The sequence below is a fragment of the Carassius gibelio genome, chromosome B12 (assembly GCF_023724105.1).
Source record: "Carassius gibelio isolate Cgi1373 ecotype wild population from Czech Republic chromosome B12, carGib1.2-hapl.c, whole genome shotgun sequence".
NCBI lineage: Eukaryota > Metazoa > Chordata > Actinopteri > Cypriniformes > Cyprinidae > Carassius > Carassius gibelio.
Genome location: NC_068407.1, coordinates 16870876 through 16889361, shown reverse-complemented (window position 1 = coordinate 16889361; position 18486 = coordinate 16870876). Strand labels below are relative to the sequence as shown.

Sequence of the window (18486 nt, the reverse complement as noted above, 5' to 3'; positions counted from 1 at the left end):
GGATCGGTTTCTGGGAGTCTGGCTAGAGCTGCCCAGGCCATCCTACTGGCTCATCCAAACAATCAGGCTTGGCTACAAGATTCAGTTCGCCCAGCGTCCCCCCAGGTTTTGGGGTGTTCGCGCGACAATGGTGTGTAAGGATGCTCCTGTCATGCGCATGGAGGTCTTGACCCTGCTGGAAAAAGTGGGCGATAGAGCCGGTCCCTCCAGCCGTCATGAAGTCCGGCTTTTAAAGCCCCTACGTCATAGTACCCAAGAAAACAGTTGGGTTACGCCCAATCCTGGACTTGCATGCCTTGAACTGAGCTATTCACAGACTTCTGTTCAAGATACTAACGCCCAAGTGCATTTTCGAATGCATTCTCTCTGTTGGATTGGTTTGCAGCAATTCACCTGAAGGACGTGAACTTTCATTTCATTCAAACACAGACCGTTTCTTTGGTTTGCTTTAGAGGGGCAGGCATTTCAGTACAAAGTTCTCTCATTTTGGTTGGCCCTGTCTCCCCGTGTCTTTACAGAAAGGCACGCGGGGGGAGCCCTGGCTCCTCTCAGGGAATGAGGTGTCCGTATCCTCAACTCGGTTGCCATGTTTGCACAGCTTACGAATGAACACGCACAGTCACTGTTGAATTGCCTGAGACAATTCGAGGGCAAGAGAACACTTCCATTGAAACTGTTTCAGAGGCTCCTGGGGAATATGGCATCCTCAGCAGCAGTCATACTGCTCGGCTTGGTCCATATGAGACTGCAACAGCATTGGCTTCACAACCGAGTCCCGAGATGGGCATGGCAACAGGGCACACTTCGAGGGACCGTCACTCCGGCCTGCCTCCGAACCTTCACCCCGTGGTTGGACCTCTCATTTCTACGAGCTGGCATTCCCCTAGAACCTGTGTCAAGACATGTTGTGGTGTCAACAGATGCCTCTGCCACGGGCTGGGGTGCCATGTGCAACAGGCATGCTGCGTCAGGTTCCTCGACAGGACCCCGACTTCAGTGGCATGTCAATTGCCTCAAGTGCACCGCTCAGGGTCCTGCTGAAGGACAAGCACGTACTGGTCCATACGGACAACACTGCAACTATAGCGTACATCAACTGTCAGGGTGGTCTACGCTCCCACCGCATGTCGCAACTTGCTCCTCTTGTGGAGTCAGAAGCTGAGGTCGCTTCGTGTCATTCACATCCCAGGCAGGCTCAATTGTGCAGCCAACGAGCTCTCACAGCAGCAGTCTCTCCCCGGAGAATGGAGACTCCACCCCGAGTTGGTTCAGCTGATTTGCGCAAGTATGCATTTCCCCCGGTGAGCCTACGTTCACTTTCACCTCAGGTGGTATCTACCATCACTTCAGCTACCAGACAGGCCTATGCTTTGAAGTGGAACCTCTTCATCACTTGGTGTTCTTCACGTGTCTGGAGATGCCCGATCGGGTCAGTGCTTTCCTTTCTTGTGGAAGGGTTGGAACGAAGGCTATCTCCTTCCACCCTGAAGGTCTATGTGGCCGCCATTTCAGCTCACCATGACCCTGTTGAGGGAAAGTCTCTTGGGAACCATGATCTGATCATCAGGTTCCTGAGAGGAGCCAGGAGGCTCAATCCACCTCACCCTCAGCAAGTTCCCTCTTGGGACCTCACAGTAGTTCTATCGGCGCTGCAGAGGGCTCCCTTCGAACCCTTGCTCTTAGTAGAGCTAAAGTTTCTATCATTGAAAACTGTGCTCCTGGCGGCTTTGGCTTCAGTGAAGATGGTCGGTGACCTGCAGGCATTTTCAGTTGACGGAGCGTGCCTGGAATTCGGGCTGGCCAACTCTCACATTATCTTGAGAACCCGGGCTTGGTATGTGCTCAAAGTTCCCACCATTCCCTTTTGTGATCAGGTGGTGAACTTGGACCTCAGACCAGCACTTTGATTGTTACGGAGGCCAGCAGAAGGGAAAGGCTGTCTCCAAGCAGAGGTTATCCCACTGGATGGTGGATACTATTGTCCTGGCTTATCAGGCTCAAGAATTGCCATGCCCCCTAGGGGTGAGAGCCCACTCAACTAGGAGTGTAACCTCCTCCTTGGCACTGGCGCATGGTGCCTCCCTAACAGACATCTGTATAATCTCAGTGTAGAGCCTGTGTCCTCCCGGGTACTCACCTGCTCGGTGTCAATCTGCGTGCTGCACCATTCCACTCCAAGGACTGGATGCGTGCACTATTCCCCTGGGTTCCTCCAGCACTGTTGATGTCTATGTGGGTCTAGGTGCCTCCATGTGTTGTGATTTCCCTTTTCTGGGCAATCCCAGTTGTGTATTTCCACAGTCTATTCGTAGCATGTGTCTTTCCCTTGGTAAGCACTTGCAAGCTCTGTCGTTGAAACTTCCACCTTGCATGCTGGTACCTCAGAGTTCATGTGTATCACCAGCTTTCGGTTACTACCTGCCTTTGTAAGTCTTCCTGCTAGCATATGTCCAGCTGGAATATGCCACCCACTGTATTCTGTGTCAGCTATAGGCCCTCACTCGTGCTGGCCTCACGATGGGGTGCTATCACTCACACTTGTAACTGGAAGACAGCCATGTGGCATTTTATAAGGGACCCCATTCGTCAGTCTCTTTCTGACCTAACGTAAACATATGTTACATATGTAACCCTAGTCCCCTGAAGGAGGGAACGGAGACGTTATGTCCCATAGCCACATTGCTGTTCCTCTGAACGGAATCCATTGGCTCATTTGTTACCACTCGAAGGTGATTGGGCTCTCGGGTGAGACCCCATTCGTCAGTCTCTTTCTTCAGTCTTGTCTTCATTCCCTCCTTCAGGGAATGAGGGTTACATATGTAACCTAGACGTTCTCTAATCAGCAGTAAATTCCATCAGGTGGAATTTCACATAGAGCAACTGCTACTACACAGGGCCATTGTTAACTGACAAGCTGCGCAAATCCACATTCATTATCAGCTTGGATTTGCGCAGCTTGTCAGTTAACAAAGGCTCTGTGTAGTAACAGCTGCTCTATGTGAAATCATGCACCTGATGGTATTTACCGCTGATTAAAGAACCGGCTTTACTGGTGAGATGCGGATTAATCATCGGCCGATGTTTATCATGCACCCCTGCACTTGATATTACAGTGTTGCATTTGTTACACATAAACATATTGTATAAGTGTATACATTTTGAATAATTAAGATGAAAAGAAGATAAGATAAAAAAAAATGTTTTTATTTTAATATATTTTACAATACAATATATTCCTATGATGGCGATGCTGAAATTTTTGCCAGCATTACTTCAGTGTTCAGTATCACATTTAGATTAATCTTAGATTTAGATTAAGCATCAAACACTGTTTTCAGCACTGATAATAAGAAGAAACAGAGCAGCAAATCAGCATATTAGACTGTAGTAATGTCAGTTGACAATTCAGCTGTGACATCACAGGAATAAAATACATTTTGAAGTATATTCAGATAGAAAACAGTTCTTTTAAATTCAAGCAAAATTTTCAAAATGTTACTGTATTTGTTGTACTTATTTTAAAAGCATTTAAAAAATCTAAACTTAACTATGTATCTGTAGTTAACTGGTGCTAATTATCAAGAAAATGTGACAGAAATTTCCTACAACAAATGCATTTTGTAATATTAGTAGTATGCATGACTAAAAATCTAACAATGTTGTGCCGTGCAGATTTTATTTAGTAATCTTGCAGCATCAGGAAAATCCCATCAGTTTGTCTTGCTGAGGTCCACTGGCAGACTTCTCAGCAGTGACCGTGGGAGGCGGCTAGTGTGGGGATTTCCTCCTGTCTCCCACTCGACCAGCAACTCTGTCTGTTTGTCTCTCTCTCGCTCTTTCTGTCTCCTTATCTGGCTGCTTCTCCTCATCCTCCGCTGTGTGAACCACAACAAAGTTTCTAGCGCCTGTTATTTCATCTGAGTGCAACTGTATTGCTATCACGAATGGATGTAGAAATAGGCACGTTTCTTGAAATTAGGTCTGTGTCAGGAAACTTATCATAGTGTCTATTATTAGAGACGTCCCACAACATCTTGAATACAATTCACCACATATAGGACCAAATCACAAAGAAAGAAACTATGGAATGTGCTACTGAACTGTAAACATGATGATTATCTTTACTTTTTTTTAAATTACAGATAGGAAAAACAGAAACTGTTGAAGGTGCTCCAATACAGCCATAGATGTAACATATATTTTTAAGAATAAATCAAGCTTGCCTTTTCATTTATTCAGTTATTGTTAATGCTACAGTCTGGACGAACACACACTGCATGCAAAGCTCTATAAAGCACAGAATATCCTCAGTGCAAGAGTAAAAGCGATGATTTACTTCACTCTTCCTAATGCTTAGACACAGCTTAAACGAAACACATCCATCTATTCAGTCAATGAGATTTATTCCTGAGGAATATTTTCATATTCATATTACTAATATTTCATTATCACTGCAACAGTCGGTAGAGTTATGACTGCAATAATGCCAATAGCTCTGTAAATGAATCTTTTTCAAGTGCAATATGAAAAAGCTGTTTATGGAGTCATTAACCTTATAAGTGATATTAAGTACAGGAAGATTTTTCCCCAGACAAAACGGAAGAAGGATAAATTCGACTGACAGGCTTTAAGTATAATGATATTATTAATTTGCTAGGTTGAGCTTTGTGAAAATCGCAATTTGTCAAATTTCAGCATCTCCGACCCAGAGGAGAACTAAAATGATTCATCTTGGTTGATTATATCATATTGCTAAATAACTCACAAGTCAGTTAGGTTGGCCAATGAGATTCACTGTGACAAACACTAGATGTTTCCATTGTTTAGATTTCGTAGTTTTTATGACCTTCTTTGGAAAGAAAATATAGTTTTGTGTAAACAAAAAGGCACTAACATAGAAAATCAACACTGACGTGAATAATGAGTTCTTGATGATTGTTGTTTCATGAATTTGATGGTTAAATTATAATGACTGAAGATGATTGCATAAATGTGCTTAATAACAATGTTATGACGATAATTTGGGTCCTTGATAGTTTTCATTATCTCATAAAATCAATAAAACACTTGAGGTTATGCTGTATTGTGGATCATGCTTTACAGCGAGTAAGTTCACAATACAGCACATAACTTTTTCATTAAATATTGATCTTATTAAAAAAGAATAATAATAATATGGCTAAATTGAGTAGCGTCAGGTCATTCATAACTGTCTGTCAGTCAACCTGTTGACCTCTGACATCAACACCGTCACACAGCTGTCCAGTCCAGTGTAGTGTTATTACAGGAACAAATTCATTCTGAGGATGGACTTATATATATATTCCTGAATGATCACTTTTGAAAGTTTGGGATATTTTGCTTCCATACAATGTCTTTTTTCAGACTGCTGCATTTCTCCAAATCTGGTTTGATGAGGAAACAAACTCATTTGTATTTTGAATGTAAAAAAAATTGGTTTCTTTAAAGGCCTATTTATACACTTTTATAGCACTTACATGCACCATTCTAACTATATTCTGAAGGATTTTGCTGAGGGGTTTGTTGTTCTTATATCTTTTGCCTGATTTACATTTTATTCCTAAACATGGTGAAAAAAAATTTCTTGATGTTGAGAATATTTTCTAACATCCAACTTATATTCATGTAAACAAAATGAAATAAAACAAGATTTTTGAACCTGGCTTTATCCAATATTTTGACTTCTTGTTCTGCGAATGTATGTATATTTAATAAAGTAGTGCCTTATTGGCATAAACATAATGTTTCAAAAAGCATGTAAGTCTAATACACACCAATTGCTTTAATGCACTGTAATTTAGAGAGAATGCACGGTGATATCTATTAGTTTTACACTTGTACCCTATTCATCTGTAGTGTTTTGCTTTATAACTGGTGTTTTTCAAGGCTTGATTCTAATCCACTGTGTATCCAGTTTGAACCACTTGAGAAACGTGTGAGAAAGCTGAACACCTGACTGCGGTGAGAGCTGTCTGCTAGTTTAACATGTGTAAGAATATTTGTCAGGCACATTAGCTCACTGTGGGGTTTCCATTGTGTGAAGGGGGCGGCCTTCAAAAACCCCATCACATTCCCTTTCTGTCTTCTAGGGCACTCTGTGTAGGAGGCTATGTGGGATTCCCAATACAACAGCTCCAAAAACACACAGGAACCTGCATCTGCTTGTTGACAGAATACCCGTTCTAAGCAGAATCCTTCATGTCGGCACAGAGAAGAAGACAGAGGACAAAGAAAGCGGTCGAGGAGCAGCAGTTAGTCAGGCAGACTCGGGGAGAGTGTGGGCTGCAGCATTCTGCCTCCTGAGTAGCTGGGGGTCTTCTAAAGCTTGGTCTTCTCATCATTACTTTTCAGGCCAGACTTCAGTCAGGTGAAAGAGGTGACAGGCCATCCTCCTACACTCAGATTCCAGTGGACACTGGGCATGCTCTCTCTCACAGCTGTTAGCTGTTGCGACATGCTGACAGAAGAAGAGCGACAGGAAGAGCAGGGACTGCCACACACATAATAGAGCTTACTAGTGTACTGATTCAATACTGTACAGTATGCACTCTACATTGCCTATGGTAACACATTATTCTCCACTATAGATATTATACTTACATGTCAACTGCCATGCCAGTCCTTAAAGTATTAGCTTAATTTCGGCTTACCCTTTATTTTGATGGTCCTCCATCAAACTATAACTAATTAAACTGTGTGAAATGCTGTCTATCACAATGCAATGTGTTTTGCTTGACTATCCATTTCCTATGTGATGTATGGTATGAAACAGATTTTACACTACTGTTCAAAAGTTTGGGATCATTAAGATTTTTAAAAGAAAACAATTCTGTGTTGAATCAATCAAATGTGACTGTAATGAAATGTTTCAAATTGAGGTAAGTATTCCTTTTGAAAAAATATTAGTGACAATTTTTAAAATGTTATATATTATGAATGTGTGTAATACGAATATATTATGGACGTTCTTTATTTTTAATATTGTTATTTATTGTTATGTGACCTATCAGCCTAAGTTGTGTAGCTTCGAAACTCCACAACGCCTCTTCCATGGCCTCACAGGACAGCAAACTGTCCACTGGATACACACTTAAGAATTTCACTGGAAACAGGCTTTCTTTGCGTACTGATTTACGAATATTTTGAATTCAGAAATACTGCTCTGTTCACATAATATTTTTTCCTAGTATATTGTAGGTAAAGCGCAAATCTCGTGAGGAAGCGTCTTCCAGGAGGGGGGCAATAGGTCAGGAATATAGACCTGTTTTGCTGTGCTTTCCCACCCCTAGTTTCTCACCCTGTGTGATTGTGTAATTTGGTTGAAGTGTGTCTCATCTATTACCCTAATCTATTCTAGTATTTAAACTGTAGTCTATTCCTGACTACTCTGATTCCTTTGTTTGTTGTCATCCTTACTTTGTGCTACCTGTATGTTCCTGCCTGCCCTATGTTACCAATTGTTTGGATGAATAAAGCCTGTTACTCATTACTCGCATCCACACAGTAGTAACTGTGACAGGCAGGCTTTAAGATGGTTTATATCCAACCTGTCTAATTGCTATTACTTTGTCCATTTAAATGGGGAATCATCTCAATTAATTCCAGTCAAGTATGGAGTGCCACAAGGATCTGTCCTAGGCCTCTGCTATTTTCAATATACATATTGATCCTTGGTAATATTATTAGAAAATAATTAGTTTCCATTGTTGCTGATGATACTTAACTATATATTATATATAAGACCAGAAATGTATAAATTATCTAAGCTAACATAGTGAGTTAAAAATTTAGAAGATTGGATGACTAATAATTTTCTCCTAATAAATTTGGATCAGACAGATATATTACTTATTATAACATATACAAACATTAAACAATCTCTTCTTTTTTTTTTTTTTTTTTTTTTTCATCTCAGCGGTAGTTACTTCCTCTACAGTCAAATATTTGGTTGTTATATTAGACAGTATATTTCCCATGCTACAAAAACTAAATTCTTCCATCTTAAAAACATTGCCAAGCTCCAGAACATGTTATCTGTTTCTGATGCAGATAAGCTAGTTCATGCATTCATGACCTCTAGACTGGACTATTGCAATGCACTTCTAGATGATTGTCCTGCAACTTCAATAAACAAGCCATAGGTAGTACAAAATGCAGCTGCTAGAGTCCTTACCAGGTCAAGAAAGAATTATCATATCACACCAATTTTACACTGGCTACCTATTAGGTTCTGTATCAGTTGCAAAATATACTACTTGCAAGGCCTTTAATGGTTTAGCTCCTGCATTATATTATTAACTAACTGCATGGTTTTTACTGTATGTTTTTGTCATATGGACATCAACTTAACCGCTGAGAAGCTACTGTTATAATGTATATAAAGTTTAATTTCCTGTTAAGCTACTTTGCAATGATTTGAATTGTGAAAAGTGCTAGACAAATAAACTTGAATTGAATTGAATGGAAAAGCTAAGCATTCAGAAAAAAATCAAACAATACAGAATGCACATACAATATTTCTGACGAAAGAAGAGCAGTGTGATATATGCTCTTCTGAACATGAAACACCTAGCTGTGGTGCTTCAGAACATCACATAGCTAATATCCATCTCAGAAGACATCATTCTTGTACTAAATAAAGGATCGGTCACACAAATGTCAACTTAGCAGCATGTGAAACAGGTTCACAATGAATCCCACACATACAAGGCAGTTATAGGATCGCTTTGAAGGAGAAAAGCAGGCACACTTTGCACCTCAGAGGCCATAACAAAGGCAGCTCTGTTCCAGTGGCCTGCTGTACATGAACGGACAGACTATTTTTCAATGAGTTATGACTCGATTCACATTTGTCCGCTGTCTCGATGGACACCCACAGTGTTGTAGCGACTGCATTCTGATACAGTACACAAAACACAGAGATTCCCTTCTAAATATGGGATAATTACACTTAGAATCAACATGACAGGCTTGTGAATCACAAACATTGCATTCACATGTCTTATATTTTGTGGAAGAATACAGTTTCAAATGTCTGTTGAAATGTCTCAAATGAGTGAATGAATGAATGAATTAATATATCAATTGTTTCTTTTGCAAAGCAATGAGATTAAATGAAGAGCAAATGATTTTTTGTCTCTGCCTCCCGTCTCCTATGTCGAGTTTCTAAAGAGACCTCAACAGCGTCTCAAACTATGCTCATGCTGGTTTGGCAAGATATTTCAATATCAACAAACATTTTTTTCAATCAAATTCTTGCCAGGCCAAATTATCTGAGCTATGCCATCAACATTAATTGACTCATGGAATTGTGTCTTTATTTGTATTTCTCCTGAGGAAATTTTTGATAGGCAGATGAGATAATGAATCAACATTGAATTAAACTGAACCAAATAATGACACTATTGTCTTCTGTAGAGCTACTGTACAAGTAAAACTGAAGCTGCTTAATAACTGTGACAATTTAATAACAAATTTGGCAACACTGGCACTGTTATTTTTGTTTATTACCATGAAGCGGCTTTGAAACAATCCATATTGAATAAAGTGTTATACATCAAGTGTTTACTTAAAAGTAAATCAAGTCACATGTGATTTGAAGGAGTAACTTCTGAACAATATAAATTAAATGTAATATCATTGAATGTGAAGAAAAAAAAAAAAATGTTTTTCTGATCAAATATTTTTGTATGAAATGTGCATTGCCCAGGCTTATATGACTGAGTGTTGTGAGTGTATGGCTTGGCTGTGTTTAGGCTGTGATTCATGAGGTTGTATCTGATCCAGTTCTGTTCTCTATTAGTAGTAATTGAAGAGCATTTGGATAAAGCAAGTGGCACTTGACAACAAAAACAAAGTACTTGAGCTGATGACGTCACCTGTTAATAAGTGCACTCTTTGAATGAACAAAATATTATGCTGTGCAAGGAATATCCAACTGCTCGACAGAAAAACACAGCATATAATGTTGACTGTGTCTTTGATGTATGCACATGATACAGATTCAGTGCTTTTCACATTGTTACACTGACCAAAGAGTCTGAGGGATATCAAATACCCCCTTATATGTTATATTGAGACCCAATTTATATCAAAGGTCTTACTACTATGTACTAACATTTAAATAAATCATCTGATACCATGCACTTCATGTTCACATACTCGTTTTTACACTGTAGTTACATTAAAAAAAAACAAGTAATTACATCTATACAGTGTAAAAACAAACAAACAAATAAATAAAAACAAAAACACACACAAAAAACAGTATGTTTTAGAAGAAAATACAATTTCAGTCTTCCTACGTCAAAATGTCAAATTTAATTCAATGCATTACTTGCTGTTTCTTTGTAATTACTTTTTTTTTCTTTTTTTTCTTTTTTTTACTCCAATAGCAAACACTTATAACAAACAATAACAAACAGGGACATACTGTCAGCACATAAGAGTCAAATACAAAGGAATTTATTAAGAGATGCCATCAGTGCCTTTGTATATTAAAATAAATATATGTTTATATGTTATACTAATTTATATTTATTAAATAATATTAACATTTATACTTAAATAATAATAGTTATACAGTAGTCAACAGGGACAAGGATATTATGCAAAGAAAAAATTATTTCATCTGTGTTGCTTTGCCGTTTTGTTGCGTCATTTAAATGACATTAGAAATGAATACGGTTACGCTTATTTACCATATTTATATGATACTCCAAGGTAGTTGGAATTATATATAGAGGTCTGAAAAAAATCCAATTTGCTTTGCTATGATGCCAGGTCCAAAATACACGGTACACTTTTTTGGTAAAAGGTGCCCTCTAGTGGTGAGATCACATCACAGCAGTCCAGAACAGATTTTAAACACGGTTTCATCTAGTGAGACACGTCTAAAGAGATTAAAACATGTCGCTTATTATGTATGTGATATGATTTCCCGTGATTTACTAAGTATAAATGATTTAAAGAAAAGCGCAGTCACGTCATGCGCGTCGCTGTGAGGTGACGCGGCCGTGACGTCGCGCGCGGAGGGGGAAGTTGTTGTTTTTGCTCGTCTGTTGTGGCAGTGGATCCAAACAGCAGCCGGTGAAACCAGAGTCTCTGGTCCCGGAATAAAGACAATAATGTGCCAATGAGTCTCTCGTGCAGTTGAGGCTGTAGTTGATGAAGGAATGGAGGTGCTGGACAGTCCTCTCAATCTCGTAAGTGTCTGTTTACAAGCCACATTAGCATGCTAGCATCCGTTAGCATAGCCGCATTTCATCTCTAAACAAATGTAATATTAATCTGCGAAGAGGCTGCGCTGGTCTTTAATTCATTTAACCGTCATGTGAAGACTTTTTATAAACCTTGTGTTATTTGAATGTAAGTTAACGTTAGTCGGTTTTAGTTAGAGTCCATATGTGTTTTTGTTTACTGCTGGCAGCTGATCAACTTTAAACAAACGCACACACTGACTTACGACTCGAGATGTGTGCTTTATTATTTCCTAGAGTCTTACTTTACTTTTGGCTCGTCGTGATATAATCCTGAAATCGAGAGCTGTGAAGTTATGATTTAATACAGCATATTTTAATATATATTTATAGATACATTTCAGTGATAGTGGGGTCCAAAGATCACAAAATTCTTCTATTTTGCACCCCTCCACCATTTTTTGTAGTTTAATAAAATTTTGCATTACAAATTGTATTATTGGCATAACAGCAAAGCAGTAAAAATAAGATAAAATATTTTTTGTTCTTTGGATATCTCTCTCCCTTTGTTAACAGTATTGTAATATTATGTTGGCATAAATGCCAGTAAAATAACGTGAACTGAAATATACAAAAAAATAATGTAAAAACAATATAAATGAGTATTATATTTAATATACTCTAATAAGTATTCCATAAGAACATCTTCCTCTTGTGAAAAAGTACACATCAGCATACTCTTGAAAATAGTACTTATGGAAAAAAATACTTGTAACAATAGTATATTTAACTCCAAACTGAATGTAATGTTAAAAAACACTTAGACTATTGCATGTAATTTATATATATATATATATATATATATATATATATATATATATATGTGTGTGTGTGTGTGTGTATATATATGTGTGTGTGTTTACATCTATTTTAAATGCAAGTATTTGAACTTGACCCACATGAGTAGTACGCTTTGTATGCTATTTCATGATTCTGTTCTCTTTAATTTAATCTTGTTTTTGTAATGGTGATGATGTAATGTAGTGCATTTAAAATATAATAAATTGAAATGTAATATCAAACCACACACTACAGCAGAAGTACCTTACATGTGTTTTAGTGTGTTAGTCACATCTAAATAAGTTTGATTCTTTAAAGGATGACTTTTCTTCAAATGTACTTTTCTTTATGGTTTTAAATAGTGTATTTCAATGGAAAGATTTCACATATTTTTTTATGTAATAAAATATATGTATTTCCAAGTTGAAAGTCAGATTATCAGCATGATCTCAGATACCACTGTAAACACTGGATACTTGTGCGTTGGGATAAATATGTTGATGATTGACTGGGTGTGTGATTAAAGGTCTTCGGTAAAATCTGAGTTCACATTTAGTCCTTCAGTGAAATGAGGTTAACAGTGGAGGATCTGAGCATGAGGCTTGAGTTCCTAATGATCTCCTTGGACTGCTAGGTGAACTACAGCAAAATCGAAGGAGATCATAACATAGCTGGAGCTGAAGTGGTCTATACACCCATCCATTGAGATCAGATGAACTTTCCTTTAGAATCTCATGTAGGTTTAGAGTTAATCAGGGGAAATTACTGTAGCAGCAGGTAATGAACTGTCATTGAGGATCTGCACTGTGTTAATAAACTCATAATGAAATAATGTCATCTCTTTCAGGCCCATCAACAGTGCAGGAAAGCAGACCGCTTGCTGGCTGCAGGGAAATTTGAAGATGCCATCTCCTGCCACAGAAAAGCTGCAGGTTGGTTTTGGTTGTAAACTCTATTCGGACACTAATTGTTTCTCATGGGGACATCTGTGAAAATACATTTACACGACACCTGGGTGATAAAACTTGGGGTTCGGGTTTAGTTCAGTTTTCCCGCTAACCTGGCAGTGTGGTCAGTCACATGATTGCCAGCTGTAAACAAAATGTATTATTGTTTGGATAATTCATTTTTTCATATTTATTTTAACATGAAAACACCTGTTTGTTTTTTAATTATTAAAATATCTAGTTAAAAATATAAATATTGATGCACTATATTTTAAATTGCATTCTGTCCTGCATTTTGTCTCAAAAAAAAGTGGAATTTAGCAGAAATAAACTCTTGATCAGGGTACTTTTTAGACTAGTAAAATGAATTTAATCCAATGAAGAAAAAAAAAATTGAAAGAATTAAAACTATTTCATAGGGATGGACAATAATTCAATATCAGTATATACTGCAATATAATTTTTACAATAACAGTGGTATGATTTTTTAAACATTTCCAATTATTCATTACCAGTATTTCCCATGCATTTATTTATTTGTGGCATTTTACGTCGTAGGATAAACATGAGGACTGCATATTTCAAATTCAAAATGTGTTGTGGGTGTTTTATATGAATGTATAAAAAATGTCTTCAGAAAAGTTTCGATGGCAATTTTATTTTATCTCATAAAGTAGCTTTCATGAGTGCAGTGCTGCTTTGTTTATAGCCATTACTGGGGAAACCACCATTTTGCTGCTCCAAAAGTGCCCCCTGTAGGCAGAGAAAGGATTTGCATTTTATATAAGCCCGTCTCCAGCATCAGGTTTTTGTTGTTACTCACTCTTTTTTACAGTTTTTACTGCAGCAACTCTGAGCAATTTTAATATTCTTCATCCTGGCTGAATGACTTTTATTTCAATATTTAAGAATAACTGGCCTATATTATAGTTAAAGTTAAAGATATTAATATTAATAAGGTGTGTCTGAGAGTCTTATGTTTATGTCAAGTGATTTCACATGTCTTGTTTGTATGAAGGCTAAATACAAATAAAAGGCAAGTTAAGGCAAGTTTATTTATAAAGCACATTTCATACACTTGTAATTCAAAGTGCTTTACATAAAAGGAAGTAAAATAAACAGAAAAAAATATAATCATAACAATACAACCAAGGATTTTTTCAATGGTATAAAAATTGATTTAAAATGAATAAAAACTTAAATATAGTAAATGATTTATAATTAAAATACAGTGCAGTCAGTTTGGACATAGCCCAGTGCTCATTCAATAAATATATAGCTAAAAAATCTGGAGTTGAATAAGGCTAATGTTTTAGCACATCTGATATCTTCTGGAAAATGGTTCCAACTGCAGGAGGCATAATAGCTAAAAGCGGACTCCCCTTGTTTTGTGTGAACCATTGGTTTTTCTAACGGACTCTATCATTATGATCTGAGTGGTCTGTTAGACTTACATTTACTGAGCATATCTGCTCTGTATTTAAGTCCTAGACCATTGAGTAATTTATAAACAAGCTTTTTTAGCTTTATTTCCAAATGTTTCATTAATGCATTGGCAGAGGGAGTCAATGGGGCTGTAATCATTTGGTGATGAGGCCAGGTAAACCTGGGTATCCTCTTTATAGATGTGATGGGCAGTTTGGTTTTTTAGCATTATTTGACTTAGTGGGAGCATATACAGGCTAAACAAGAGCGGTGCAGGAATTGAGCCTTGTGGGACTCCGCATGTCATGGACGTTCACTTAGACTTGTGCTTTTCTATACTTGCATAATAACCTCTCTCTTCTAAGTATGACCTGAACCATTTGAGGAGGACCCCGGAAAGCCAGACCCGGCTTATTTGTCTGTTTTTATTTCTAAAATATTCTGTAGTTTTATAGGAGGAGGTTTCATAGACTTACTAAAAATATTTTTTTTTCTTTCTTTTTTTTCTTTTTCTTGGCAGTTTTTCAGAGGCTTTTTTGATATTGTTGATATCGATATCGGAATTAAAATATTGTATTGACTGGAATTAAGAAATATATTGTGATACATTTTGCCCATATCATCCAGCCCTAATACTTCATGGTGATTTTATATTAATCTACATAATAAATATTTGAAAAATGTCATTAGTTTACATGTTTATGTTCTGTTTTTTTTGTTTTGTTTTTGCTAACAGCTCCCATTCCTTGTAGTGGAACTGTAGTTTCATCTTTTCATTAATCAAAATTTTCATATTTCAAATGCATTCACTTTACCATGAAGTGCAAAAGTTAGCATGCACTGCTTGGCAGTGGTTAAAAAGGATTTACAGAAAAACTGGATTGTCTCTTGTAAAATCACAGATGTAGGTACCACACAACCTTAGTTGTAATTTTGTACACAGGTGGTGGGAGAAAAACAGACATTTTGGATTCGAACAGTAATAAAATCACAGACTAACCTTTGTAAATGTTAAATGCATCCTCATGGGAAACAACTTTTATGTGTAAGGCATAGTGTCCTTAGGTTTGTCTCACAAAGAGCACCAAAGCTCGGCGAGTCGAATTTGAGGAACCTAAACAATATTCTTGGACAGTCTTTGAGTACCACTGAGCTCTACTTCAAATTGGAAGAGTGTGCTTAAATAACTTGTAATGTCTCCACAGAACTTCTCAAGGAGGCCATGAAGCTCACCAAGTGTGAACAGGTATGCCTAGATGGTCTTCATTTATTTATTTTTTTATCGTGGATAAAATTGACAATAGCCTCTTTTTCCACTATCGGGACGAACGGTTCTAAGTACTGTCGGGTACTTTTCCAGTTTTATCTCAACGTGAGCCTGGTATGGTGCGGCACGATTACGATTAGGAAGCATTTGCATTTAATGACATTATACGGTTAATAAGTGAATTTAACGAAGTTAATATCAGATAAAAAAGGAGTCCCCAAAAACAGAAATATCTGATCATCCTCCATATCGCTGTTTACATTACGCTTGTGTGACCATGTCCCAGATTGGCATGGAATGTTACGGTTAAGCAAAGAGAACCGTTCGGCCCAATAGTGGAAAAGCAGCTTATGAGATGTTTCTCTCCTGTTAGGTTCGCTTGTCTCTTGAGCTTCAGAGGGACAGTCACATCAAGCAGCAGAGGCTGATCGAGGAGCAATGCAAGCGAGCAAAGCGAGAGGACAAGCCCAGAACGCTCCAGCACGTTCCCGTCTCAGACCAGATGCCACGCCGCCACCTACAGCCGGCTGGAGCCACCACAGATGTCTCCCAACCCTCCGAACGAGAGTACGACACCTGGCTGTATCTTCTGAAGAACAAAGGCACTGTCCCAGAGCCCTGTGCCGGCAGTAAAGCCCAGAAAGACGACAAGACCCGTTTAGAAGAGCAGCAGACCACCATCGATGACCTGCGCAACCTGGTGGACCGACTGGTGTCTGAAAACGAGCAGCTGAAACGGGAGAACGAGCAGCTGCGGGCGGAGAACGCCCGGCTGAAGAAGGAACCCTACGCCGATGCCGACTTCGTGGAGCGGTCGGAGCTATGGGTGCTTCCGCAGACAGCCGAGGAGCGCAAGGCCAAGGACATTCCCATCCCACAGCTCCCTCCGCTGGAGATGCCCACTCAGGAGATCTCTCTGGAAGACCTGCCCGGCCTGGAGCTTCCTGAGGACATCCAGCAGGAACTGCAGGAGCTGCTGGACGGGGAGAAGCTGTGACCTCTCACGCTCAAAACACGCACCAAAGGGAGACTTCGATCGCCATTGCATGCCAGAAAACATGCGGAGGAACCATGGTGAAGCAACCCGGTGACGTAAATGACGGTTCTCGCAACCGTCGGGTTCACGACTTCTCGGTGGCGCCCCGTAGCGATTGGATGTACAATGAAAGATGAACTCTTTTTGAAGTACGTGTGCCTTTTTGAACATTTCTATTGCATTTTTCACAAGTACGAGTGAAAAGGGATTTCGAAGTTTTTTTCGAACACTATGTTATCAGACTTTTTATCAGCAGGTGAATTTGCCTCTTGCAAAATCCCACTTTCAGTCAAAAACTGTTTCCTACACAGACACTGTGAACTACATGTGTGTGTGTGTTTGTGTGTGTGAGGGTTTTGTGCAGTATCTGTTGATCAGCACTATTGTTGTCGACGTTGTGGTTATGCAGTTTCAGTCATCTATCCATAGCTCAGATTTAGGGCATAGAGGAAGCCGAAGAGGCCTCAATTCAATTAGTTATGCATTCCGTTTCCGTACACTGATAACCAGCTTGCAGCACTTGTTTTGCCTTATTGCAATTAGTACGAAGGCCCAGTCATGATGTCATCTCTGGACGATTTGTAGCATCTTATAAACAAAAACAGTGGTGGATCATTTCTACAGGAGACTGAACACGAGCGTGAGACTATTGCATTCGGAACTATAAGCAATAATCTGGTCAAGTGCTACTGAATCACTCAATCACTTGGTTGTTTCTCATCTCCGCTGGGTCATTCTTCAGACGCAATGCAGACAGCAGAGGAATGGACATTTCCTGAAAGCTTGGCTCTGTACTGTACTCATCAATCAAAGATTGTCTGGGTCACGGTGTTAATATTTTCAGGTAACTGATTGCACAATCATACCTTGCTCTAACAATAAACCAGGTTCACTCCTCACATTACTCAAAATCTACCAACATGTGCCAGACGCGCCTGGGAAGAAATGAATTTATGGCTTATATTTGTCATGAAGAGGGAACCAAATCCACATTTTGCTCTTTTTGTTGTTATTTTGTTTTTAATTCAATGTTTAATTACTGGTTTATCACAGTAATCAGGGTGCATCAGATTTTATTTTACTTTTTGTTTTTTGATGTAAAAATCGATGAAAATGGTATGACGAAAATGTTTTGATGCATGAATGGCTGTTCTACGGTAGCTGTATGCATATGATTAAGATTTTGAAGACAAATTTATGTATAATTCTTTTGTGAGTTTACTTGTTCTGACAAGAATTAAAGATTTTAACAAGTGACAGCATAAATCTGTATTCAGTTATATTGAAAGTGTACAAAACATTCCATCCAGTCTGTCGAGTATGAGCTCGCAAAAGCTGCATGCATTAAAATAAAAGAATGTTTGAATTCATTTTTTATGGAATATAGCATGTCAACGGCCCACTGATGCAAACAGGTCCGAATCGGTCACTGATTTTGAAAGGTATTAGGTTTTTAGGTTTGCATAAAACATTAACAGAGTGTAAGACTCTTTTATCAGAGATGTTGAAATGGTAGTGACTCTGCAATACAATCAAGTGGTGATTTCATAGTTTCTAAATTCCCACAAAAGCTCAACAGCCGCCTCTGGTGTTCAATCTGTGAATGACACAGCATGTGTTCAAATGTGGGTCAAGACTATTGTGCAGAAAATCCAGAATTTGATATTATCAATAAGACACTGGCTTGTAAAAAGAGGGCATTACATACTAAAGCACTTGAACGAACTGTTTCTCTGTTGGTTATTGATTTCA

At 38.5% G+C, this 18486-nt stretch overlaps 1 protein-coding gene across 1 annotated transcript; it reads left to right on the top strand.

The window, feature by feature from the left end:
• Positions 1–11035: 11035 nt before the first annotated feature.
• Positions 11036–18000, top strand: LOC127969428 (nuclear receptor-binding factor 2-like). Its single transcript, XM_052571357.1, has 4 exons — positions 11036–11225; positions 12907–12991; positions 15637–15677; positions 16072–18000. Exons 1-4 carry the CDS (start codon positions 11196–11198, stop codon positions 16693–16695), a joined length of 780 nt encoding a protein of 259 aa, XP_052427317.1. The 5' UTR covers positions 11036–11195; the 3' UTR covers positions 16696–18000.
• The last annotated feature ends 486 nt before the right edge of the window (positions 18001–18486 follow it).